We start from the raw sequence: 15,636 nt of genomic DNA, 5'->3' as shown, positions 1-15,636 counted from the left end.
CCCCACAGTAGGATAAGGACTAAATTTTAACTCATATTGTGTTTAACTTATATCATAAAGCAGGTTGAATACGTATATCAACAGAAAGATCTATCTTTATCATATAATATGAACAAGTTGGATAACTAGCTGGACATGTAACTTTTCACTCTTATGTATTAAAATTAAATCAACAGAGGGAAAAGTAACGTGGATGTTCCCTTTATCTTTTGACTTTTTCTGTTTCAGTCTTTCTAGGACATACATAGGGGTTGAAACAATCACAGAAATTTTGTGAGGTAGATAGGTTAAGTATGTTACTGAACTTAATGGGACAATTTTGGGTAGCCTGAGAAATCCTGTATTTATTATTTGAGTGCCATGAAACAAAGGGTAATTGGCAGGGTTTTTATTTTTCTCTTTCAGTGCCTAAGAGAAACCAGCGAAACTCAGTACAGAGTTTTAATATTCCCAATATTAAACTGAGGACACTGTAATGAGTAATCCAATGAACTCAGGATTCGGAATTAGATGTTCGATTGAATCCCTGTCCTAGGTCCTTTGATAATATCACTGAGTCTGCATGGGCCAGAATTTTCTAATGTGAACAAAATAAATACAAAAGTTACTATGAAAATAAAATGAGAAAATACAGAGGAGAATGTGAATTTCAAAGCAGAGGATTATTCACAAATGTAAAATACGTATATAAAATTGCAGATACTCTCTATCAGGAAGATGTGTGAAATACGAATTAGCACTGATCACATGTTCAGTTGATGTCTGAGGATTTATGAGCAGGTTGTAACTTCTCTAACACTCAGTTTCTCTGTCATATAAACAGGCCGACCGAATGCTCTAAAATACAACCTCCTTGATAAGTCTATAAACATTTAAAGGATACCTGGGTGGCTCAGCCAGTTAAGTGTCTTCCTTCAGTTCAGGTCGTGATCTTGGGGTCCTGGGATGGAGCGCCGCTTTAGGCTCCCTGCTCAGCGGGGGGCCTGCTTCTCCCTCTCCCACGCCCCCTGCTTGTGTTCCCTCTCTCGCTGTGTCTCTCTCTGTCAGATAAATAAATAAAGTCTTCTTAAAAATAATAATAATAAAATAAAATATTGACTCTTTACATAGTTAATACCAAGGGAATACTCCAATGTTTGTTATGTCAGATTTCTCCAATAAAACTTGATTCTTCATCATTACTGACATCCATAAATTCTAAGATTATGGCATATCTGTATTTTTGCTAAATATGGGTTTATTTTACGGGCCCCTTTTTCCCCAGTGTATATTAAAGTATTATCTGACCTGGAAGTAATTATGTAACTTTGAAACATAAAGCATTAACCTTTTATCAAAGAAATACAGGAGGAATGTTTTCTGAATTTTTTTAATATGCAAATATTTAGTTACATTGCAATATTTACTTTTATTTTTTTTATTTATTTTTTATTTTTTTTTAGATTTTATTTATTTATTTGACAGAGAGAGACACAGCGAGAGAGGGAACACAAGCAGGGGGAGTGGGAGAGAGAGAAGCAGGCTTCCCGCTGAGCAGGGAGCCCGATGCGGGGCTCGATCCCAGGACCCTGGGATCATGACCTGAGCCGAAGGCAGACACTTAACGACTGAGCCACCCAGGCGCCCCTGCAATATTTACTTTTAAACGTCCCAAACTAGTATTTTAATTTTATAGTCAATAAATTTTGATAACCTCTCCTCAGCTAAACATTATTCTTTAATAATTATGTTTCTTCCATGGCAAATTTAATGACTTTTAAAAAAAATATGGTACTCTGCTTGGGGTAATCTCTTACCCCAAGTTACAGGTATATACATTTGCCTATTCATGTTTGCATTCACATCTTTTATCTTCCTGAAAAGGCAGTGAATTACTTTAATGTACCTTTTAAGAGTGTATCACCTAGTCATGGTGGTACCATGCTCCATGAATTTTAATGGAGCAGAAATAGTGTATTTTACTTCAGAGCATCCTAGCTATAATATTCCAACTGGTATTTTCATCTACCTTTGTAAGTAGGTAGTTACACATTGTCCAGGATATGCGATCCTGCTTCCTGAGCTGAGGAAAGGGGCAAGATCCAGACTAGATTTGAAGCACTTTTCCCAGCAGGCTACCTTCTGCTCCTTACCAAGAAGGTCACAGTTTGGAATCTTTCCCCCACTGAAAAAAAGCCTGTGAGAGGGACTAGAATCTCCTGTGGCACAGAGCCTGTCACCAGCTTATTCTCTGCCAGGAGGAGAACATTTCCTTACTGAGCTGTTTCACAGTTGGGTGCTCTTGGAGAGGTCATGAGTCACTTATCTGCTGACTTCCTTATAAAGCTATTCTTGAAATTGATGGTGTTTGTGCTGTAAGTAGCGAGTTAATCGGCAGTCCCTGAGCTTCTGTTGTACTTCTGGGGTCTGAATGACTAGAAGAGTCAATACCTTATGCCATTGTGGTAGTATTTGTGTGTGTGTGTGGCTTTTAACAATTATTTTTAAAACATCTTCAAATATTTGTATTTTTCTCTCTGTAGGTCCTTGTTTTATTGTTGTTCTTTCTATTATAAAAGCAATATAAATAGTTTTGAAAATATAGTGACACGTAAAGGATTATGAGGCCTCTAATGATGTCTATTCCAGCTTTTTTTCCACTAACCATTACACTGTGAGCATTTTCTTTATCATTCGATTGTAATACCATATTTCTCCTGTCTCTTACACTCGCTACCCTGATGCCACAGTCATCCATGATTATTCCATGTTATTTAAATAACAGGTTTCCTCTTAAAAAAAAGTAGTCAACTTCTTGATATCTAAATCTTCCTCTGCTTTCCTATATGCTTTCTTAGGATAAATCTTTTGAGGTAAAATAACTGAGTGAAAGGCTTTAATTATCTTTATGGCTTTTGATAAACAACTGTATGTTGCTAATTTCTCATCAAAATCACCACATGAGTATTTTTTCTGAACTCCTGAGGCAAAATGGTGTATTACAATTTAAGAACATCCTTACTAGTTTGATATGAAAGATGTCGTATTATGCAAACATGTTATGTAAATATTTTTTTTAAAGATCTATTTATTTATTTGAGCAGGGGGAGGGGAAGGGCAGAGGTAGAGAGAGTGTCTTAAGCAGACTCCGTGCTGAGCGCGGGGCTGACACAGGGCTCCATCTCACAACTCTCAGCTCACGACCTGACCCGGAACAAGAGGTGGACGCTTAACCAACTGTGCCACCCAAGTGCCCCTGTAAATATCTATCTCTTTGAAAATTAGTGGATGTGAATTTACCTTGTCATGTTTCTTGTCTGTTGATTTCAGTTGTGTTTAGGGAAGCACTTTACCCATCGTTTGCTTAGTTTACATTGAAGTATTCATGTAAAAATGATTTTCACAAGCCTTTTATATATTATCAATGTCAACAATCTAATGTTATACATATTAGAAGTGACTTATTATGTTTTATGTCTCTAAATTTTTTTGTTCCTCACAAAAAAGAGTTTTATATTTTATATAGACAAATCTATAGATTTATATCCCTATGTTTTCTCACTTATTATGCTTGGAAACTCCTTCCCCGATGAAACAGAAAATGTGTATTTTTCTAGTTACTTTATGATGTTATTATTACCATTGCAGTTTACATTTTCTCTTTACACTTACTTGAGGATACCAAATTAATCTAGGGGTTAAATATGTATATATTCAATTTTTCTTTTCTTTTAAATAAGGAGTTGCCTCTGCACTACTTTTAAATAAGTCTTCCTTCTATGTTTGTTGCAGAGAAGAGATATTCCTGAAGGCCTAGTCACTTCCAAGACACATGCAATGCTTTAGCTATGAGGGAACTGACAGGTGAATTATCTGCAAAGGAATTACCATTAGGCTGCTATTATTGGAGAGCAGAGTCCCCGACCTTTACCTGCTGCTTAGTACCTAAATGTCCTTTGTCCCTCTCCACGTTACTCTTTTCATTTTAAATGAATTGCCCTTCACTGAAGATCTACATTTAATAATGCCAAATATGTTATCCTTGTTCACATTAGGCACATGAATAGTCGACCCCAGTTCAAGCATGGTTTTGATTTAGCTGAGCGGTTTTTACTTATCACTTTTAGAGTGGAGAAAATTCCATGAGTTTAAATCAGTGGCCAGAGATTACATTATCTCTTTGTAAAGGAGCTGAATTTTCTAAATGGACTGTGCTGAGATGTCACTGTCCAGATACAGTCTGCGTAATGCATCCTCTTCCAGCGTGGAATGAAAGCAGCACAGAGAATGGGAATGTAAAGTAGGCCAACATTAATCAGTGCTTAATTTGGGCGGTGCAGATTCCTGTCTCTAAATCGCAAAAATAAAAATCCTAGGAAAATATATCAATCCCAACTGTATTTTATTAGAGAGATGATTTCAGTCAACACCTGTTTTTGAAGATTCAGAAACAAAAAACACTGAAGTGATCAAATAAATTTCCAGAAGGAAATTTATTAAAGCAAGTTTTATATCTATGGGTCCAAAGACAAAGAAAAACTAAGCGTTCCACGGAAGAAAGGAAAAGGGAAGGACAGCAGGGGAGTAAGGAGATGCTAGGTGTTTATGAAACTCTGAGTCCTATAGCGATGGACATAGTCTGGGAAGGTGGGAAGGGGAGCCGGACTTCAGAGTGAAACAGATAAACAGGATACAGAAAGAGAATAGCAAAGATAATGATGAAGTGTTACATAATGTGTGCGAAATCAAAGTCATAATTTCTTCCTGTCAGGAGATTAAAGAAAACAATAAAAAGTAGTGAGTCAGAGCTGTGACAATCTCTAAAAGCCACATGAAGTGCAGTTTAAGCATTAGCAAGAGTCCCAGTGATGGAAAGGAAATCTAGAGATGAACTGGAACTGAAGTCACCCACTTTGATTGTCATGCTAATAACCACGCGCGATTTTCTATTAGGAGACTTACAAAAATAAAGGCTTCAATGAATCATGGAACACTACATCAAAAACTAATGATGTGGGGCGCCTGGGTGGCTCAGTTGGTTAAGCGACTGCCTTCGGCTCAGGTCATGATCCTGGAGTCCCGGGATCGGGTCCGCATCGGGCTCCCTGCTCGGCGGGGAGTCTGCCTCTCCCTCTGACCCTCCCGCCCTCATGTGCTTGCTTTCTCTCATTCTCTCTCTCTCTCTCAAATAAATAAATAAAATCTTTAAAAAAAAAAAAACTAATGATGTAATGTATGGTGATTAACATAACATAATAAAATAAAAAATAAAGAACTGAAAAAAATAAAGAAAGAAAAAATAAAGGCTTCAGAACATCACCTCTCCAGCTCTCCCGTAACACGGCAGTAGTCTATAATGTTGCTAATAATACTTCACACTTTAACCTTCAAAGAGCTTTACTTTTAACCCCTCAAATACACCATATGCTATGTCACCAACTTGATAAATGGAAGACCAATCAGGGAAGATAAATGAGTAATCATAGGAAGCAGAGTCTGCCGATAAAGACCAGATCCTTGTCTGTGGAGTCAGAGTTTTGTGATCTAAGATGTATTTAAAATTTAAAGAATAATTCATACAATAAAATTATTTAAAGGAAAAGGTATATGTAGTGTGTTAAATTTGAGTTTGATATTTCTGTTTAAGATTGGCCCTTGAGAATCCTACCAATTCAAGTTCACATTTATTTTAGGCATGAGGGTCCCCAAATCTCTGAGAATGTAAGTGAATTCAACATTAGCGTGTTATTACAACAGGATTTTAAAATGCTTGGGCCTTTAGAATAAATCCATTCTAAAAAAAATAGTACACACCCAAATCACCAAATTGGGAAAGTTAAGGGAAACAAACAAACATAACCCCGATGGTGTGGATTCAGCCTAGGAGGAAGGCAGGCTGGAGACCATTCAGCCTCATTAACCAGGGATCTGCACTGTGACCTGCCTTTGGCCTCGAGTGGTACCCCACCAGCTGCATTTCTCTGGCATAGAGGGTGGTTAGCTAACTGGGCCGGTAGCCAGAGATGTTTCTTTTCCTTTTCTCATATTTCCAGAATTGGAGGGATTTTTTCCTACATATTTTTCACATAAAGATGCGGAGTCGAGTCCACCCACTGTGAATAAATTGAATTTAGCTGTCTTTATGCCTCCTTGATTTCCATCGACTGAAAGTCTACAATACAGGGGCAGATGTGTAAACTGGGAAATCTTCCAGACTTCTTTGTTGTTGTTGTTGTTATTGTACTTAATGCCGAGACACTCAACAATATCCCACATGAAACAGGGCTCTGGTGTGGCTAAACAGGCCTCCAGCTTTATGGAAGATAGGTTTGCTCTTCACAACAGCCTGTGGGCCAGGCAAGCTCAAATGTTTGAATTGTCTTTCAGTACTCTTGCTTCAAAGGGTAAAGAGCATCACATTTCAAGAGGGGTTCTTTTTGTTCATTGAGTTTTCTCACACTTGAAATCACATTACTACGTTATAGTATACCAAGGTATGGCAAATATTTCCACAAATGTCATAATCTCAAGTATCACATGTACACACAGTATCAACATTCAATCCATAGTAAAAAGGGAAATTCAGCTTTAAATGTTGCTAACCTTCTGACTATGGCCCTACTCAGTTACAGCTCAAACATCCAGAAAGCTGTATCCATGCTTTTCCATTAGACTTTTAACAAGTCACCACTTACAGTCTCCATATGATATTCAGCTCGCTTACTGGGTGATATCCAGAAAAGAGAGTAAATTCCTTTTGCAATCGTAGTTCTATTTCTCCATTACAGGTAGTAGCATGCCCTAAAAGCTCTTTTTCTGCACAAAGGCTGTCCATGTCCAGTTCCAGCTCTGAAATTTAAATACCAATTGGTGTTCTTAGTATACTACTTGGTATCTGAAATCTCTGTAAAGACAGTTAGTTGATAGTTTCCGGTTTTACTTCAGTGGTTTTTCTAGCTTTTCATTCCTATCTGTAGACTGGGAGAAAAATTAACTGTATTCCAAAGGTTTAGTTAGATAATAATGAGAGGCAAACATGCATGTTTGGGGGCTGTTACTTTAGTGGAATTTTTTTTTTTTTTTACTCTCTTCATCTATGGCTGATAATATTGTGCTCAATGACAGAGATGGGGATTGATCTCTTAGGTTCATCTAAGTAAAACTATGTGGCCTCTGTTCCTTTGCTCACGGCCCTCTCTGTTTTTCATTTATTACCTACATTTTTCCAATTCTGCAGTTGAAACCTGATGAAAGGATCATCAAAACAGAGTACGGGCTACTGATTCGAAGTCTGCAGAAGAAGGACGCTGGGATGTATTACTGCAAAGCACAGGAACACACTTTTATCCACACCATAGTGAAGCTGACTTTGAATGTCATTGAGAATGAACAGATGGAAAACACCCAGAGGGCAGAGCACGAGGAGGGGCAGGTCAAGGATCTGTTGGCAGAGTCACGGTTGAGATACAAAGACTACATCCAAATCCTTAGCAGCCCAAACTTCAGCCTCGACCAGTACTGTGAACAGATGTGGTACCGGGAGAAGCGGAGACAGCGAAACAAGGGCGGCCCCAAGTGGAAGCACATGCAGGAAATGAAGAAGAAACGAAATCGAAGACATCACAGAGACCTGGACGAGCTTCCTAGAGCCATGGACACGTAGCTGTCTGTTTAATTTAAAGAAAGGAATTCTTTACCTGCAAAAATACCGTCTTCTGTTTTGTACACCCCGTATACTAACTCATAAGAGCTTTCCATGGAGTTTTGCTAAGGCAAAGAACACAAGAACAGTGATCTGAATAAGATCATATAAGGTCAATATGGCATAGTAAGGGCAAATAATTCAGCTGGACCAGTTTTCCAAGAACTAAACACGTACCTGCAAAGTATCAGAATTATCCTCAAAATTGGGGCTTTACATTTGTAAATGTTTGATGTGCTGAGTTTTTGAATTTATTATGTCATGTAAATAATTGAGCTGAGCGAGCATCAAATTTGATATTGCAATAAGGTGCTTTATTTCCCTTGTATGGCCATTAAGCATGGACTTGACCATGCAGTTGTGCTATATATGTGTTCTTAGGAACAGATACATCATTCCACTCTAGAACTGGCTACCTTGTGGTAGGAATTGGAGGGAAGACACAAATTCATACAGCTCACGCTATCAGCAGGAACTTTCCCAGGGAGCCCTTCACTCTTGGTGCAGGGTTTAGGAATTTGGAGAGGTGCGTTATTTCAGACCCCAGAGGTTACATTCGGTGTACTGCGGTGTGATATACTGAAGGATGTAAATGGTCCTCCCGCGATTCCTTATGCCTTGTCAAGAGTAACAGGTTCACAGAGAGAAGTTGGTGCTCGGTTATGTGTTTTTTAGAATATATGCTGAGCTTTACAGGGACAGAACGTTTCATAAATATTTTAATAATATATGAGAAAACATTTTAATAAGGGAAACACCATGATGTATACTGCATCCTAATGGGAAGGCATGCAGATGGAATTTGTTAAGAGACAGAGAGAAAGAAAGCCATAAATTCTGGCTTTGGGGAAAACTCATATCCCCATAAAAAGGAAGAACGATCACAAATAAAGTGGGCAAAATGTTATGTAGCTTTATTCACTAAAGTATGAGTAGCTGCCAATTTGCAATCCATCTGTTAAAAAAATTCTACCTTATAACAAACTGCTAGCAAAGTCTGAGGAAAAGTAAATTTTCTAAAAGATCATGGGAAGAATGATCACAAATTTATTTACAACCAATGGGACTTCAGTAGTACTTCCTCTCTCTTTTTCTAAAATTTCATTATACTCTGTAAATTATTTCCATTTACTGCCTTTATTCTCTCCTGAATATTGGATTATTGGGTTTTATTTGAGTGAATAGAAAATAACAATATATACATATATAGAGAGATAGAATTAGGTAGACAACAGAGGTGGGGAGCGGGGATATATATTTGTTGAGTAATAGAACAAATGCAAAAATGTTGACAACGGAAAGGGTTAAATTAACTCTTTGACATCTTTTCTTCACACGGTATTTTTGCATTTCCCAAGATTGTATGCTGTAATTCAAGTAGCATTGTTTTAGTAATTTAACAATAAATAAGCCTAATGCATGTAAAGAAAGCAAACTCACAGCATTAACATAAACATTTTTCGTATTTTGTTAGCACTTTCAAATGTTTCCAATTTGACTTTCCCTCTGCAGACCTATGGTATGTTTCCTGCCTGTTGGAGCAGAACTCACCTTTCCATCTTGGAACACAAAACCCTTTGCCTTCTTCTGTTTTGCCTCTTCACGCCCTTTTTAGTGTGAAATGAAAAATTAGTCACTTCCTCACATGGAAGGCAGCCTTTCAGAAAACTGAATAGCAGACATTGCTCATCTAGCATGCATTCTGCATGTCTTGAAAGAAGAGCCTGTGAGAACCTGTGTGGTTAGAGGGTGCCTTATGAAGAGTTTCGGTATCATGTCTGTGACTGCCTTTATGTTGGGAACATTCAATCTTACGTTCATTTTCTTTGCCTTCCTTACCTATCTCAAAGTAGTCACACGCCTGTATGAGGTTAGGTACCCTTTTGAAATGATACCCGTAAATATTTGTAGATGTTTCACTAGATGGGAAACTTGAAGGTTTTTGTTGTTGTTGTTGTTGTTTTTTGTTTGTTTTGTTTTTTGTTTTTTAAAGTGAACCAGAAACAATCACTCTTAAAAAAGTAATGCAGAATAGGTGTGGCGGCGGGGGAGGGGGGGTGGGGGAGAGGAGGGCGGGATCAGGCTGCTAATTGGATATCATAAGGAGAGTGTTTGTAATTATTGACTTGCCAGGTTTAATTGTTCCAGGAACTCATGACAAGCTCAAAGTAAATAAATGGGAACATGTTTCATTTTTAAGATTTCCTAAGATTTGTATGTCAAACTGTCATGATCAAAGTATAGGTAACTTTGGGAAAATTACATGAAGCTCAAATGTTAAGACTGATGTGTAATAAATTTGGTTTTCATCAAAATATGAATGTTCAAGCCATTTTTAAATTACTCCTTTCTAATCTTAATTATTTAGATAAAATTTGGGCAACTTTTTTTACTTTACAGCTAATATTTTGGCTGCTTTGGATCTAAAACATTAATTTATGATAATTGCTTAAATATATTTGAAATATTGCGTAAATATTTAGTAAAACAAAATGTCATATAATAAAAAAAACATATGGGCAAAGATTTATGTGTATTTATAAAGATAGAGGACATCTAGGCTACATTTAATTTTTTAACCTTTTAATTGCCTAGAACACTTACAAGGACAGTATGAATATATTAAGTCTAGAGATGAGACACGATATATACCACTGAAACTTTTACCAAATTTTCCTTGAAATAATGAAAAATAAAATTATAGTTAATAGTTTCAGATATGTTTGTTAAGAAACTAGCTATCTATGGAGAGGTCTTAAAATGTCTGCCTATTCTTGGTTTCATATTTTTCTCCCCTGTTTTGAATACATACGTCTTTAACTTGCATATTCTCGCCTGCATTTCATTCCAGCTATTTATGCTGCTAAATGGAATCCTGCCTTTCTGCATACATTTACATTCACTTTATTGGGAATTTTAAGAGGTTGCTTGGAAATGAAGAGTCTACGTAATTAATTTATGTAGAACCTTTTTTTCCCTCCAAAGAACTCAACACACTACATTCATATTACTGAATAAACATTTCTGAAAACCAACCAAATTACTTAAGAGATGGAAAAATAGTCATAGAGAAATTCAGAAATTTGCAAAAGCTACAACAGAATTATAATCTACACCAAATCTCATCAATCAGTTGGCTAACTGATGCTCATTTACAATATGCTGCCTACAAAATGGTATTACTCTTGAATTCTGCTTTTGGTCTATATTTCAGTTCTTTTATGCTATTTTGTTCCTGCTGAATAGTATAGACTCGATTAAAAAATAAGTTTACAGTGGCCAGTGCCTGTTTTTCAACATTATCAAAAGTAAGCTTTCAAAGATGATTTTCTATTATCCAGATGTCCACAAAATATTAAGCTGAACAATAGCATTAATTAAACACTGATATTTTAAACTTAAATATAAGCTATATTTCATATATATCATAAATACAAAGGAAAATTAAAACTGAAACAGCTTCTCTTTAGAATGCTACATTTGTCTTAGACAACATGTTGGAAAATGGATTAGTCTTATTGGGAATGGACAGTTTAGAAAAAAGATATTTGAAGTGTTTTTATAGAAAAATATATTTTTTCTCACAGGAAATAACCAAAATATTTAAATAACTTGGCTTACATGTGAGGTTAAAAAATAAGATCTAAAATTCCAACATTCTACATATTGACAGTGCAAAGACAGGAACATGCACATGATTTATACCTCTCATTTAATTATTTTGTAGTATAGTGTATTTATGGTAAGTTTGAGATAGATGATTTTTTTGGGGAAGGGCAACAATCTATCAGTTAATCATGTAATTTAATTCCGGTATTATAAGTGGCTACCAATCAATTTCGAATTACAGTTTTGCTATTTTAAAAGAAATGTAGTCTTGTAATCTAAAATAATTGAAAATTGTCAAATGTATATTTTGGTTGTATTATAATAAAACACAAACATTAGTGTTCTATGGTTATAAACAGAATGTTCATTTGTGTGCAAGTTTTGTTTTCAAACCCTAAACGTGGTAATCAGATTTTTGACATGGATTTGCACTAAATCAAATACCTAAGAAAATATTTCCTGAAAACATTCAGTAAATATGTTTTGCACTTTAAGTATGCAGTAATTTCTCTTATGAAAGAAAGGAATATATGTGTCTCCCCAATCAATACAATTATATAGCTACACTTTATTGTGATCTAAATTTAGACTTTGGCAAACTGACATAAATATTACTTTGCAAGTAACTACTTTTAAGATTTCCAATGATCATCCTATAAGTGAGATCTGAAAGTACTCATCTGTATGTTTAGCTATATGAACATAATTTATTAAAGAAGTTAGCTGAGGTCTTTGTTTTAGAAAGAAATTTCTTTTAGAGAAAATTATATTTCTTGCCAATTTGGCATATTCCCGTGAAGGATATTTTATATTTGCAATAGGTAATATATAACAACCCCCCCAACCTGGTTATGAAATAGCTTGTAGAGATATTGTACAGAAGTATGTCAAGTTTTGTGGGTGCTCTGACAATCTTTAAACATGAGAGTTTATAGTAATGTATAATCTTTAAAAGAAAAAATAATTTAATATGGGGCACTCTTAGTAGAACCTTAGTAAGATCATGTCCAAGTCATTACTGTAAATAAAACATAACACAAGATCAATAATGGAGAAAATTCCAATTGTATTTGTTTGAATGTAGAAAAGTACATGAGTAATTCTCAAGACAAAAGAAACAAGACTTTAACATTTAAGTTGAGAATTAAAAGCATCTATAACCACACAATTTATTACCTGCATTAACAATTTTCCTAGCCCAGGGAAGTCTTGCCCAGGAAGATGAAGCTGCAGATAACTTTACTGTTTCTTTCAGAAGATCATATACTTTTCCTTTGTGTGTATATTGGTACAAACATACATCTTGGAGACTGATTTGGCATACCCAATGAAGTTTAAAATGCACATATTCCAAGAACCAGCTTTTCACAATTAAGTGCATACCCTTGAGAACCTTCTCCACATGTGCAATAATAGACATTTTCAAAAATAGTTATTATAGGATTAATTATAATAGAAAAAAGAGAACAATTTGTATGTTCTACAAAAGGAGAATGGATAAATTGAAGTATAGTCACTAAATGGATACAGAAGTTTAAATGAAACAAAAAAGATCTGTGTGCATCAATATAGAAAAATCTCAGAAACAATGTCAAACGAGTAAAATCAAGGAGTATAGGAATGCAAACAGAATTATATTGGGTATATCAAGTTTAAAGAAGCAAATGATACTGCTTATGGATAGATAACATTCATATGTAAGTAGTAAACATATAAAAAACACTTCTGGAAAAGTTAAGCACCAAATTCAAATAAATTTTCCTCAAGAAAAAAGAGAATGAGGATATAGGGAGCTACTAGTGTTTTAATAATATTTTATTTTCTTAAAAAACATATCTAAACCCAATGTTATATTTATATCATATTGCATATATTTGTAGGAACTGGTATATTTAAATGTTAATAGTTGACAAAGTTGGGCATTGGATTGCAATTTAAATATATTACTCTCAGTACAGTTCTGTGTGCTTCAGATATTTCACAATAAAGTGTAAATTAAGGATCTAATTCTCACAGAACAAATTACTCAATAATAAATTCGAAAGAGAGAGGGAAAGAGAGAATAGCATATAGAAATACTAGATATTTGGCCATCATAATAGATGCAGCCTTCCACTTCCAGTTACTCTTACATTATGTACTTTCCTGGACACCCTGATTATTTTTAAAAAACGTGACAGCTAGGACCTTGGTTGGCCTCAGGGACCCTAGGATAATGTCTAGTTTTCAAAGCAACACCTTATTGTTATGGAAATGCCTAAGGCATCTGGGATATGGAACTATGTGCTTAATATGCCAAAAAGACTCCAAACAGCTGAGTTGGCCTTTCTTGTACTGAACACTGTTCAAGGTTGATATTTAAAATATAGAGTTTCTTCTTTCTGGCTTACATATCAAAATTATAAACCGACTTATGCTCTTTAGGTAACTGAAGAAGGAAGAGAAATATTTATAACTTGCAAAATGTCTTTAAATGATCCCACAAATCATTATTTTCTGTAGGAAAGATTTTATATCAATACAATTTGCCCTTTTAATTACTATGGATGTTTTGTTTATGTGTAGAAATGGGCCAAAATGTAGCCCAACATTTTTGCCCTTTGCAAATTCTCAGTTTTATTGAGTCCTGTTAGTGAGGGGCTAATGTGTTTAAATATGTATTGCAGGAGTATGGGGGGGGGGCATACTCAGAGAGTCTTAATTTAAGTACATAAACTGGAAAAGAAGCAAATGAAACCAATTTACGGGATGGGAAGTTATCATTTAGAATCAGGAAAAGGATTATTTAATGGGCCATATCCCTCTTAGCTTTTAATATATTGAAACAAGTATGACTGGGTAATTATCTTCAATTACTGAATTGTGGTTTTTTTTTTTTTTTTTTAAATTTTATTCATTTATTTGAGAGAGAATGAGCTAGAGAGAGCATGAGAGGGGGGAGGGTCAGAGGGAGAAGCAGACTCCCTGCTGAGCAGGGAGCCCGATGCGGGACTCGATCCTGGGACTCCAGGATCATGACCTGAGCTGAAGGCAGTCGCTTAACCAACTGAGCCACCCAGGCGCCCTGAATTGTGTTTTAATTGTAGTCCTTTCATACAGGTTATTTTTACTATTGAAAAACAAACAAAACCATAGAATCACCTGTTGTAATTTGTGGTGTTGCTGTAGTTAGTCTTAACAGATATTTGGAAGCGGTCTTAGGTTTCAGTGACCACAAGCATTTTAGAATGAGAATTACCGTAACTTAACTCCTGTGTGAAAATCATAGAAAGCTGGACAAGAAGCCAAGGGTCTGATAATTAGGAACTTTATGATTCAGACTAGATAGAGATTTAATCCTGTAGACAGAGGGGGACATTTTGGTATTTTTTAGCAGAGAAATGACAGAATGAGATTTTCCTCGAATTTGCATATGAGAAATAAACATAAGGTGATAAATGACCTCTCTATTTCCATGTTTTGCAACTGGGTGGATGACAGTTAAAAAAAAAAAAAAAAAAAAAATAAGACGGGGCGCCTGGGTGGCTCAGTCGGTTAAGCGACTGCCTTGGGCTCAGGTCATGATCCTGGAGTCCCGGGATCGAGTCCCGCATCGGGCTCCTTGCTCGGCAGGGGGTCTGCTTCTCCCTCTGACCCTCCCCCCTCTCATGTGCTCTCTCTCTCATTCTCTCTCTCAAATAAATAAATAAAATCTTTAAAAAAAAAAAAAAGATAAGAAAAAGAAAGAAAGAAAGAAATGCAGCAGTCTCCCCTTATGGGCAGTTTCACTTTCCCTGGTCTTAGTTAGCCTGATCAACCATGACCCGGAAGCAGATGGTCGGTCCACTGACCAACCGGCAGGTCATTCCTAGCCAAACGCTAGGGCACAGTGCCTACGTCGCCTGCGTCCGTCATTCACCTCCCTTCATCTCTTCCGCCGGCATTCTAACATCTCACATCGTCGCAAGAAGGGTGAGTACGGTCCAATCAGATATTTTGAGAGAGACCACATTCACGTAACTTTTATTACAGCATATTGTTATAATTGCTCTATTTTATTATTAATTATTGCTTTTCATCTCTTACCGTGCCTAATTTATAAACTAAACTTTATCATAGGTATGTATGTATAGAAAAGAGAAGCATAAGGGCGCCTGGGTGGCTCAGTCGTTAAGTGTCTGCCTTCGGCTCAGGTCACGGTCCCGGGGTCTTGGAATCGAGCCCCGCATCGGGCTCCCTGCTCCACAGGAAGCATACTTCTCCCTCTCCCACTCCCCCTGCTTGTGTTCCCTCTCTCGCTGTGTCTCTCTCTCTCTGTCAAATAAATAAATAAAATCTTTAAAAAGAAAGAAAAGAGAAGCATAGTA

General features: G+C 36.2%; 1 protein-coding gene across 2 annotated transcripts in view; it reads left to right on the top strand.

Annotated features, from left to right (window-relative positions):
• SEMA3D (semaphorin 3D) overlaps nt 1–11,716 on the top strand; it is a 137,113-nt gene extending 125,397 nt beyond the window's left edge. The window contains exon 17 of one of the 2 annotated variants that reach the window (XM_021689669.1): nt 7,217–11,716. In XM_021689669.1, the coding sequence (XP_021545344.1) occupies nt 7,217–7,642 (426 nt within the window). In that variant the 3' untranslated portion in view covers nt 7,643–11,716. Of the gene's footprint in view, nt 1–823; nt 917–7,216 lie in introns of those variants that run through there. The other variant, XM_021689670.1, reaches the window with a different exon arrangement.
• Nucleotides 11,717–15,636: the final 3,920 nt, after the last annotated feature.

Source organism: Neomonachus schauinslandi, chromosome 12 (genome assembly GCF_002201575.2).
Source record: "Neomonachus schauinslandi chromosome 12, ASM220157v2, whole genome shotgun sequence".
Taxonomy (NCBI): Eukaryota; Metazoa; Chordata; class Mammalia; order Carnivora; family Phocidae; genus Neomonachus; species Neomonachus schauinslandi.
The sequence above is the reverse complement of the archived record's forward strand: the minus strand, read 5'-3'. Positions and strand labels throughout refer to the sequence as shown.